Genomic DNA, 12,363 nt, shown 5'->3' with positions numbered 1-12,363 from the left:
AAGATAGCAAAATGAAAGTGACATGATTACCTCAAATAAGAATCAAATTCTAGTAACTCCTGCTTGGGATTAGTTTCTTGGCCTTCTTCATTGACATCAACATTGCTTAAAGATGAAAAAAAAACTTTTTTAAAGAACTCTTCTATCTTTTAGCTGAGAGATTGCTCAGAAATTACCTTTTTAAATAATTGTTTTTTATTTATGAATGGATCCAATAAATAATGTTAAAGATTCAGTTTGATTCTTCAACCATTAGAGCAAGGAAAACATTTGAAAATGGCGTGACGGCCGAAGCTTCGGCTGGTCACAAGGACGCGCTCCGATCCCGTGACGTGTTGCCATTATATCCCACGCTATCCCTTTCCCCTCATTGTTTTTTGAGAAAAGCATCGAATCCCCATTCATGGCGTCCGAGGCCTTCGACCACCACCTCGCCGAGCACCTCCGGCCGGATCTGCACAGTTCCTCGAATCCTATGGGCCACCTTGCCAGATCTCGTCCGCCAGCCGTCCTAGAGTCTCCGACCGATCGAGATCACCTTTCTGTTAGCACGGGGGAGATCCTATTTCCTGCCTGTTTTCTCCTCCGGTGAGCTGGCCGTCGTCTCCCACGCACCCCCTTGATAACCTCTCCACCCATGGTGATGCAACAGTCGCCATGGATGTGCCAACATCACCTTCAACCCCCCGGCAGCGAGATGCTACAACCCTTAGCGAGAGATGCTACAATCAGTTGACGAGGATGCTACGGCCGGTTTTCTTTGCTTCAACCGACAACGAGTTTGGTTGTTGAATTTTTTTGCTGCAACCGTGTTAGCCTTTTGCTACTATGGCGACGGCAATTTGCTACATCCATCCGTAGCGAGTCAAGCGATGTGGCGGCAACGACTTTTTTGCTGCAACCATGTCAGATTGTTGCTATGACCGGTGACGGTAATTGCTACATCCATCTGCGGCGATGTTACAGTCGAACGTGACGGTAATTGCTACATCCATTGTCGGCGACGTTTTTTTGCTAGAAGCAGCCCTAAATTTTGCTAGAACCAGCTAGATCGTTTTGCTACATTGAAACTATTTTGGAGATTGTTGTTGTGTGGTTTTTTTTTTGCCGGAACTAGTGTTTTTTTTGGTTGGAACTGACTTTTTTTTCTTCAACTGGCCACCAGAGTTGTTTTTCCTTCGATCGTTTTTTGATCAGAACACGAATGTGCTAGTCGATGATGGCGGCGACTGTGGGACAACGACACGAGAGATGTTGCAACCATGGTGACCGCGCGCTGGAGCCAACAGGTGCCAGAGATGCATCCATGGTGACCGCGGTGTGGGATTCAGTCGTGCTCCAATCCCGGTGGTAGGGACGGGGACCTCGTCGGTCCTCGCCGGGCATGTCCACAAACGGCGGGGCAAACGCCACCTCTTGAGGGTTGGAAGCGGCAAGCCGGGAGACGGCGCCATGCGCGTGGTGGGCGTGTGGGTCTTTCCTTTTTTTTCTACGATCGGAGTGAGAAAGAAGACGACATGGAGAGAGGACATGAGGATCAGATCTAACAGCTACCAGATGGCTAAATCGCACGCTTGAAGGCCGATCGGCCCAAATTTGGGGCGACGCGCCGGCGCCTAGCACTGCCCTTTAGACCAATATTATTTACATGGCTAAGATAATCTAAAGTTCCCCTTTTCTATGCATATACTAGTGGAGTATCTGCATGCCTGGTTTATTCAGCCTATGCAAATGCAGACCATACACTTGAGATAGGAAATGGATTTGGGTCCTCATCCAGACGCGGCAAGGGCGCCGTCCACTCCATCCCGCAGCAGCAGCAACCATGTCGCATCGGATCCTCAACACCTCCAAGCCCACGCTGCCGCCGGCGCCGCCGCCTCAGCTGATCCACCACCCGCCCCAGCAACCGACAGCACCGAAGCTCGGCCGCCGTGCCGCCGCGGTCGCGGTCGCCATCGCGGCCTCGCCGGCACTCCTCGGCGCCGTCTCCCCGTCCGCCCGGGCGCAGGAAGCGGCAGCAGCAGCAGCGTCGGCACCCTGCATCGACGAGCTGCCGATCACGGCCAAGGCGTTCCTGGACGTGTCCATCGGCGGCGAGCCGGCGGGCCGCATCACGGTGGGCCTGTTCGGCGACGCGGCGCCGGCCGGCGCGGCCCGGTTCCTGTCGCTCGCCACGGGCGTCGGGTACCGGCGCAAGGAGTTCGTGAAGGTGGTGCCGGGCTACGTGCAGCACGCCGGCGTGGTCTCCTACCCGGTCATCCCCGCGGTGACCGACCGGCTGGCCGCCGAGATGGAGGCCGCGCGCGCGCGGTGCGTTGGCGGCGGCGCGATGAACGCGGCGGGGGCGGTGTCGATCGTGGTGCGGGACCCGAGCCTGCCGCCGCCGAAGCCGAAGCTGGTGGCGCGGGGCGGGCGGCTGAAGATCGAGGAGGAGCAGGTGGGCGTGGTGCCCAACGGCACCGAGTTCGTGATCGCCACCAGGGACTCCCCCGAGCTGGACGCGTCGGCGCTGGTGGTGGGCCGCGTCGTCGCCGGCATGGACGTCGTCGGCAGGATCGCCGCCGTGGCCACCGTCAAGGACAACACCGGCTCGGCCTACTTCAAGTCAGTGCTACGCTAGCTCTCGCTCTTTCTTGCCGCAAGCAAAATTCACCGGCCTTCTTCTGTCCAAGAAGAAGACTGCATCTTTTTTACGATCGAGAACGAATGTGATTTTGCAGGGTGGCGAAGCTGATCGGGGACAAGAGAGCGGTGGTCGCAGAGCGAGGGTTCAACCGCCCCTACACCAAGATCCTAGTAACCAACTGTGGAGTCCTTGAGCAGCAGTAGTAGTAGTGGAATAAGAAAGATATATATACTTGAGATTCATGCATGGCTTTCTTTCCCTTTTCATTCTTTCCTGTCGTCCACATTGCAACCAGTCTTAGATCATCCAAAGGCGTCCAAGGACAGTGAATTTGTTGCAAAATGGAGTCGAGTTTTGTTGTTTGAAAAGGAAAGGTTAAACCTCCGGGCTTCTAGATCCACTAATGCATGCAACTATAATATTATTCTCACTAGAAGGGAGAAACAGCCGGAGGGGAGGAAGAAGCTCGCTGGCAGGCTACCCCATCATCTATCTTAGGGTGGGGGGTTGGGGCGGCAGCACGACGGTGGTCAAGTTCGCCCGAGAAAAAACCGGTCCCTGCCGAGGCTAGAGGAATGGCCAGGGGCGGCGGCAGCATGATGGTGGGAGGAGGTTGAGGGGAGGGCGAGGTGGTGAGGCAACGCGGGAGCACCGCCGGCCGCCGGCGGTTCGGCCGGTGGTTGTGGAAGAAGAAGAATCATGGGCTGGAGGTAGATGAACAGGAAAACTGTTCAGAGGTGGAAGAAAGCTATACCCCGTTGCATCTACATCCGAAGGCCGAAAATGATTCAACTGATGATAATTTCAATTCCAATCGACTTACCCCTAGCCTCTCCCTTTTTCTCAACATTATTGAAGTCAAGCGACCATGATAGAAAAAAAGAATAGTTGTGAATAAAAGAGCATATCTTTTTGTTTTTTTATTCGGCTTGCTTTAGTGCTGGTAGTCGTTGCTAGGTGGTCTACGGATGTAGGTATAATTTTTTATTATTTCTGATGTTCGTGGTACTGTCATGATAGAATATGAATAGAACAAAATTTTTCTCAAAATAAAAAATCTATAACATTGAGAATGTTCCAGTGACGCGAAAGAGCATATTTGATACTGGTCGCTTGACTTCAATAATAATGATCCACCAATGCTGCATCTCTATGACGGGAAAGAACATTTTTTTTTTCTATGTGTGCGAAAGAACATATTTGATGCTGCGAATAACTATAACATTGTCTATTTGTGAATAAAAGATTACTCATTCACGCTTATAATTCTAAGCGTAGAATGTCAGAAAGCTAAGAAAGGAGGTGACTGAGGCAACTCCATGATTTTCTTCTTCTTTGTTTGTTTTGACAAAGAGGTTAAACTCCGACTTCTGCATCATCATGATGCACACAACCATTCTTATTAGTTATCAAATAGAGTACAAAGAAAGACAACCACAGCTAAGCCATTAAAAATATGAACAAACACCTACAATTAAGTTAACTTCTTCTACAACAACGTCTTCAAGAAAGAATAAGCACCCCATGCCAACTTGCCATGTCTGGCAGAAGACGGCCAAGACAAGGATTTTCATCTTGGCTGCCAAGCCTAATTAAGGTCAACACAATGGCAAGGAGACAAACCTTCAAGTTCATTGTTGATGAGACCAACAGATGAAGGCCAAATCAAAAGTTTTCATCTTGGACATGAAGTTGTTTTTTAATTATCATTTTGGAGAAGGACCTTCTAGTAGTCATGCAAGCCTTCCATACTAGGCTGGAATGATGCTAGTGGAAGGGTGGGGCATCTTCCCACCATAGACAACCACCCATGCCATCAGAGGAGCACTACTAGGGAAAAGTCTATACACAGAATCTTACCAGCAGCGCGCTTTAAAATTAGGCGCTGCTGCTAAGTAGCAGTAGCGCGGGTTTTTAAACCTCGCTACTACTAAGTTGATAGCAGTAGCGCTGGTTTTTAACCCTCGCTACTACTAAGCGGTCTCTACCGTGCCCCCCGGGACATGCCATAGTAGTAGCGCGGGTTTTTAACCCTCGCTACTACTAAGTTGATAGCAGTATCGCTGGTTTTTACCCCTCGCTACTACTAAGCGGTCTCTACCGTGCCCCTGGGCCATGCCATAGTAGTAGTGAGGGTTATAAATCCGTGCTACTACTAAGTTTTTACCCCTCGCTACTACTAAGAGGTCTCAACCGTGCCCCTCCGGGACATGCCATAGTAGTAGCGAGGGGTAAAATCCCTCGCTACTACTAAAGGTCCCATTTTGAAACAAAAACTTCAAAAATTAAAATCCTTCGAGATGTAGTTATATTACTACATCTACTAGGTAGGAAAATTTAAAAACTTAAATTTGGACATGTTTTGCAAAAAGTGTAGAGAAAATGTAAAACGGCTATAACTTTTGCATACGATGTTAGAAAAAAACGTATAATATATCAAAATGTTTCAAAAATTAAAATCCTTCGAGATGTAGTTATGTTCTTACATCTGCTAGTTAGGAAAATTTAAAAACTTAAATTTGGACATGTTTTGCAAAAAGTGTAGGGAAAATGTAAAACGGCTATAACTTTTGCATACGATGTCAGAAAAAAACGTATAATATATCAAAATGTTCAGCACGAAAATCCGCATACGATGGAGATCGCCTATGACTTGTTTGCAAATTTTTAGAATCCTCAAATTCTAAAAGGAAAAAAGTTATGCTCAAATTTCAGTTTTTTTAATTTTGGTCAAATCTGATCAAACTGTGGTCAAACTACTTATTCAAGACGTATTAGTGTTACTAAATAATTATTCAAGAATATTAGTGTTACTAAATAATTATTTCAGTTTTTTGGAATTTTGGTCAAATCTGGTCAAACTGTGGTCAAACTCCTTATTCAAGAAAATATTAGTGTTACTAAATAATTATTGTGGTTTAGAACAATAGTTTTAAACTCAAACAGCGAAATGTGTGACTTCATGCTCAAGCTAAACTCCCGAGGGTTAATAGGATTGACATCTTACTATTGTCAGGAAAACAACAAGTGCAAACTTGGAATCGAGGGAGAATAGAACCCGGAAGTTAAGCGTGCTCAGGCTGGAGTAGTAAGAGGATGGGTGACCGTCCGGGAAGTTAGATGATTTGGAATGATGAGGGGTGATTAGAGATTAAATTGAGCAGCGATGAGTGTGATTAGAGATTAGAGGTTAAAATAATTCAGAAATTTGAAAATTCGGGCAAAAAATTTGAAAAAAATTCTGCGGGTTAGTAGTAGCGCGGGTTTTTACCCACGCTACTACTAACGGACGTAGTAGTAGCGCGGGTGCGCCCGCGCTACTGCTATACGTTAGCTGTAGCGCCGGCCCCCGCGCTGCTAATAGGCCCAAAACCCGCGCTGCTGCTAGGCTTTTCCCTAGTAGTGGAGGGCGGGCGGATGATGAAGATCATTGTCTTGACCAGCGCCGCTGTAGACCATCTCTGCTGACAACGATTGTCGCCGTCGCACCGCCCGCCTACCCGTTGCCGCCGACCACCGCGATCCACTGTCGCCGTCACACCAACGCCAAATTCCAATTTAGGGGAAGAGTTTTACGGGAAGAGTTTTACCCGCGCTGCTGCTAGGCTTTTCCCTAGTAGTGGAGGGCGGGCGGATGATGAAGATCATTGTCTTGACCAGCGCCGCTGTAGACCATCTCTGCTGACAACGATTGTCGCCGTCGCACCGCCCGCCTACCCATTGCCGCCGATCACCGCGATCCACTGTCGCCGTCACACCAACGCCAAATTCCAATTTAGGGGAAGAGTTTTACGGGAAAAGCAAAAGCAGCTACCCTATCAACCTCCCCTAGATTATATGGACACCTCGTAAACCTATATTTAGGGGGGGGGTTAGGGGAACCGTTGCCATGTATGAAGCATCACAAGTTTTTACAAATACAGCCATATGGAAAAAAATGCATTCAAATATTTGTGGTGTTGAAGTCTTCTTCCTTCTACATCCACCGATGATGCCCCATGAGAACAGCTTGATGCCACCTTTGAGTCTCGACCACGGTGGGGCAAACCTTTTTATACCCAGGAGATTATAGAAGTAGTGGTCGGGAAGTCGTCAATGCAGACCAACAACGCCGACAATCATGATCTGCGAAATAAATCGCTGCCCGGGAGAAGAAAAACTGGCCTGAAGAAACTCCAAAGACAATGAAAGCCGGCTGAATATAGAATCCACCAAAAACCTAATCTGACCGAATCCCAGAAGACCCACCAGAGACATTGCTCCACATTCCACACACCCCTCGCTGGTATACGGGTGCTGCAGTCTGGCTGGTATGGGATTGGAATTGCTAATCCCACAACCACCGTAATGGCATAGCCCGATACCCATTCCCCCTCTCCCGCGTCAGTCGTGAATCCAGCTCACGCAACCTGTAGCCTTCTCTTCACGAGCTGGGGTGTTTCATCCTGGCCCCTCTCCACCCTCTATCTTTTTTTCTCGGCCAAAGGAGGTATGCTGTATGAACGTTTGCTATATTATGCATATTTTTTGAAACATGATGTTGTGATCGTATAATTTTCGTACCAGCAAGTCGTCCATGCAAACTCATACGATTTTCGTGATCGTACAAATTTCGTAGTAGCAAGTATCGTATGCATATTACTAGTTCCGATGCTCTCTAGTTGAGCACCCTGGCTTTGTATACGTCAACAAAGGGGAAGAAATTGCGATTTACCACCTGTTAATCGGCTCGTCGATTTGCAAAAGAAACAATAGCGTCTTTGAACCAGTGAGGTGCACGGCACGAGCATTTACGGATCGATCGGGGCACACGTACGTAGGTCAATTCGGCCACGGTGGCCAGCGGGGCCTTCGCCATTGCCGCACGGCGATCTAGCAGCAGAGACTCACGTGACCCTCGTGTTGCCCCCCTTGTCCCTCCCCCTTGGCCGCCGCCCCCTCTAGATCTCATCTAGAGGGGCCGTCCCCCTTCCCCCTATAAATAGAGAGGCGAGGGGAGGGCTGCAGCACCACATCCAAGGCGCAGCCCCTCCCCTCCCCAACACCTCTCCTCCTCTGCGTGAGCTTGGCGAAGCCCTGCCGGAGAACTGCCACTCCATCACCACCACGCTGTCATGCTGCTGTTGGAGCCTTCTTCCTCAACCTCTCCCTCCTCCTTGCTGGATCAAGGCACGGGAGATGCCACCGGGCTGCACGTGTGTTCAACGCGGAGGCACCGTTGTTCGGTGCTTAGATCGGATTCGGCCGCGATCTGAATCGCTACGTGTACGACTCCTCCAACCGCGTTCTTGCAACGCTTCCGACTCGCGATCTTCAAGGGTATGAAGATGCACTCCCCTCTCGTTGCTAGTTACTCCATAGATTGATCTTGGTGATGCGTAGAATTTTTTTAGTTTCTACAACGATCCCCAACAGTGGCATCATGAGCTAGGTCTATGCGTAGTTTCTATGCACGAGCAGAACACAAGTTGTTGTGGGCGTCGATTTTGTCAATTTACTTGCCGTTACTAGTCTTATCTTGATTCGGCGGCATCGTGGGATGAAGCGGCCCAGACCGACCTTACACGTACGCTTACGTGAGACTGGTTCCACCGACTGACATGCACTAGTTGCATAAGGTGGCTAGCGCGTGTCTGTGTGACGCCCCGAGACCGATTTGCCAGGTGTCGTCCAGTTATTCGCTGTTGTTGCGTTGTCATTGCTTGCGTGTCATGCATCTCATATCATGTCATCGTGTGCATTTTATTTGCATACATGTTTGTCTCATGCATCCGAGCCTTTTTCCCGTTGTCCGTTTTGCATTCCGGCGCTCCTATATCCTCCGGTGTCCCTTTCTACCTTTCTTTCGTGTGTGGGGGTTAAACATTTCCGGATTGGACTGAGACTTGCCAAGTGGCCTTGGTTTACTACCGGTAGACCGCCTGTCAAGTTTCGTACCATTTGGACTTCGTTTGATGCTGTAACGGTTAACCGAGGGACCGAAAAGGCCTTGTGTGTGTTGCAGCCAAACACCCTTCCATTTTGGTCCAAAACCCACCAAAACTCTCTCCATCATTTAGAGCGTTCGATCACGATCGCGTGGCCGAAAACCGCACCTCATTTGGAGCTTCCTAACTCCCTCTACCTCTATAAATAGACCCCTTCATTTTCGTTTTCGGATCTTTTCCCCGAAACCCTAGCCATCTCCCTCCTCGCGCCGCCGGACACGTCCATCCCGCACCGGACATGTCCGTCGGACGCGTCACTCCGGCGAATCAGACGCCGCCACGTCGCCTCCTCCGCCGCCCGAACCAACCAGCGCCCGCCACCTCAGCGCGCCTCCTCCCTCTCTCTCCTCCCGTGCCCGCCGCCGGCCCGCGGAGCCCAGGCGGGGCCCGCCCGGCCCGGATCGAGCGCCGCCGCCCGGAGATGCCGCGCGAGCTCGCAGCCGCGCCGCCCTCGTCGCCGCCTGCGCCGCCAGGGCGCTTTCTCCGCCGCCTCGCGCCCGGCTCGCCGGCCGGAGCTCGCCGCCGGCCAGCCACCGCGAGCCGCCCCGCCTCCGACCATCTCCCGCCGCCCGACATCGCCGCGGAGGACGCCGACACCGCCACCAACTCCGGCCGGCCTCCTCACCGCCTCTCCCTCCTACTCCGGCGACGATGAGCAAGTCCGTCCACCACCGCGGCCATTTCCGGCGATCCTCGAAGTCCGTGCCCGAAACCCTAGATCTGTTTCTCGGAGGTATAAAATCTGCCAAGTCCCCGAGATTTCCATGTTTCATATGCCCATGTTCATCACGTCGTAACTTTGCATCCGTAGCTCCGTTTTGCGCGTTTAGCATATCAAAATGTTCGTCTCAGAGAGCACACCATTTCATCTCATTGCATCATTTTCATTTGAGTTCATCTTGATGCCCGAAATGCTGTTGGAAGAGTGCTATTTGAGATAATTGTCAGATCTGTTGCTCCAATTAGTTATTTGTCATTTTTTGCCATGATTATTGTGTGCATGATATGCTCATGAGCTCTACATATGTTTTGTTATATGCTTTGCCATCTTTCCAGAGGTGCAACCCATGTATTTTTGTGATGTGTGTGGTGACTAGCACAAGCTTGCAAAGTAGTGCATTCGTTAATGCTGATTTCAGGGACTTAGCAATTCCACTAAGTCCTTGATCTGTTTATTTCAATATGCCATATGTTCATGTTGTTTCCTAGTGATTCGTGCCTCTTTTGAGGATGATCAGTAAGAATGTTTTGTTAATCTTGTAGTGCTCTATACATCCATGTCTTGGTTAGCAATTATGGAGCACCCTACCTTGAGTCAATCGGGCTCTACTTTTGTCATTTCGTGAATCTGGGCAGATTGTCTACTTGTTAGCGATTTTGCCGAGGATGTTGTAGGTGATCCGTGCATGCTATGTTATTGTTCTTGCCATGTCTAGCTTTTATAATGTGTAGTCTTGATGGGTGTATGCTTAGATTGTCATGACATGCTCTGTAGTGAGTGCATCGAGCTCGTAAACATGCTTACTTGATATCTGATTTTGCATGCTCCAGTTTTCACTAAGTCTGAGAACTGATTATGTTTTTGCCATGTTCACATGCTTGCAATTGTATTTTCTGATCCCTTTTGGCTCAAGGTCACTAAGGGACTTTTGTTAAGCTCTTTGAGTAGCTCCATGCCATGCTTTACTTTGCCATCTTCAGGTCCTGTAGCATATAGTTTTCATGCTCCAAAGTGTGCTACCTGATCTGAAATTCCAGACAAGTGTTAATTTCACTAAGCCTGAAATCTGTTTACCAAATGCATTTTTGCCATGCTTGTTTGAACCTGTTAGTGGATGAATTGGCCGTAGCTCAGTGTTCATCTTTTGTTAAGCATCATGAATGGATCCCTTCCATGTATTTTGTTGCCATGATTGAGTGCTGTAGCATGTCCATCTTGTTGCATTTAGATGGCTACTTGCTGTATATCGCAGACCGGTGTCATATTTGAATTGCTTGCCATTTCCAAACCGTGACTCCGATTCCGGCGTTCTTTATATCGTTTTCAAGCGATTTCATCTCACCTTTCCAGTGGTACACTTGGATTTCCATGTTGAGGCCAGGTACAATCATTCCTTGTCAAATCATGCATATGCATCGCATACCGCATCCCGCATATCATATCATGTTCATGTGTTGGTTGTTTACTATGTTGTGTGCTTCTTTCCGGTGTTTGCTTCTTTGGGTTGGTTCCGGTAACGTCGCGTTTGTGAGGACCCATTCGTCTACGTCCGTTTGTCTTCTTCATGGACTCGTTCTTCTTCCTTGTGGGATTTCAGGCAAGATGACCATACCCTCGAAATCACTTCTATCTTTGCTTGCTAGTTGCTCGCTCTTTTGCTATGCCTATGCTGCGATACCTATCACTTGCTTATCATGCCTCCCATATTGTTGAACCAAGCCTCTAACCTACCTTGTCCTAGCAAACCGTTGTTTGGCTATGTTACCGCGTTGCTCAGCCCCTCTTATAGCGTTGTTAGTTGCAGGTGAAGATTGAAGTATGTTCCTTGTTGGAACATGGAGTTGTTGTTCCTTGTTGGAACATGTTTTCTTGTTGGGATATCACTATATATCTTATTTAGTTAATGCATCTATATACTTGGTAAAGGGTGGAAGGCTCGGCCTTATGCCTGGTGTTTTGTTCCACTCTTGCCGCCCTAGTTTCCGTCATATCGGTGTTATGTTCCCGGATTTTGCGTTCCTTACGCGGTTGGGTAATAATGGGAACCCCTTGACAGTTCGCCTTGAGTAAAACTCTTCCAGCAATGCCCAACATTGGTTTTACCATTCGCCACCTAGCCTTTTCTTTTCCCTTGGGGGTCGTGCGCCCAATGGTCATCTTTATTTTTAACCCCCTCGGGCCAGTGCTCCTCTGAGTGTTGGTCCGAACTGAGCTGCCTGCTGGGCCACCTCGGGGCAACTTGAGGTTTGGTTTTACTCGTAGCTAGTCTCATCTGAGTGTGCCCTGAGAACGAGATATGTGCAGCTCCTATCGGGATTTGTCGGCACATTCGGGCGGTGTTGCTGGTTTAGTTTTACCTTGTCGAAATGTCTTGTAACCGGGATTCTGAGTCTGATCGGGTCTTTCCGCTAGAAGGAATATCCTTCGTTGACCGTGAGAGCTTGTCATGGGCTAAGTTGGGACACCCCTGCAGGGATTTGAACTTTCGAAAGCCGTGCCCGCGGTTATGGGCAGATGGGAATTTGTTAACGTCCGGTTGTAGAAAACCTGAAGTTGACCTTAATTAAAATGCATCAACCGCGTGTGTAACCGTGATGGTCTCTTCTCGGCGGGGTCTGGGAAGTGAACACGGTGTTGGAGTTATGCTTGACATAGGTTGTTCTAGGATCACTTCTTGATCATAGTTTCTCGACCGTGCTTTCCCTTCTCTTCTCGCTCTCTTTTGCGTATGTTAGCCACCATATATGCTAGTCGCTTGCTGCAGCTCCATCTCATACCTTTACCTTACCCATAAGCTTAAATAGTCTTGATCGCGAGGGTGCGAGATTGCTGAGTCCCCGTGGCTCACAGATACTTTCAAAACCAGCTTGCAGGTGCCGTTGAACCGTGCAGATGACACAACCAAGCTCAAGGAGGAGCTCGATGAAGATCTTGTCCTTTGTGTTGTTTCGTGCTAGTCGATCAGTAGTGGAGCCCAGTCGGAACGATCGGGGATCTGTGTAGCATTTGGGGTAGTCTTCTTTTAT

At 49.2% G+C, this 12,363-nt stretch overlaps 1 protein-coding gene across 1 annotated transcript; it reads left to right on the top strand.

The window, feature by feature from the left end:
- The first annotated feature begins 1,724 nt into the window (after positions 1–1,724).
- Positions 1,725–3,013, top strand: LOC125542254 (Cyclophilin-like peptidyl-prolyl cis-trans isomerase family protein). The gene is made up of 2 exons (XM_048705216.2): positions 1,725–2,607; positions 2,724–3,013. The coding sequence occupies exons 1-2, from the start codon at positions 1,826–1,828 to the stop codon at positions 2,830–2,832; spliced, it is 891 nt and encodes a 296-aa protein (XP_048561173.2). The 5' UTR covers positions 1,725–1,825; the 3' UTR covers positions 2,833–3,013.
- Positions 3,014–12,363: the final 9,350 nt, after the last annotated feature.

This window comes from Triticum urartu, chromosome 3A (genome assembly GCF_056163025.1).
Source record: "Triticum urartu cultivar PI428250 chromosome 3A, HENAU_Tu73, whole genome shotgun sequence".
NCBI classification, from domain to species: Eukaryota; Viridiplantae; Streptophyta; class Magnoliopsida; order Poales; family Poaceae; genus Triticum; species Triticum urartu.
Note: the sequence above shows the minus strand (reverse complement) of the source record. Positions and strands in the feature narration are given on the sequence as shown.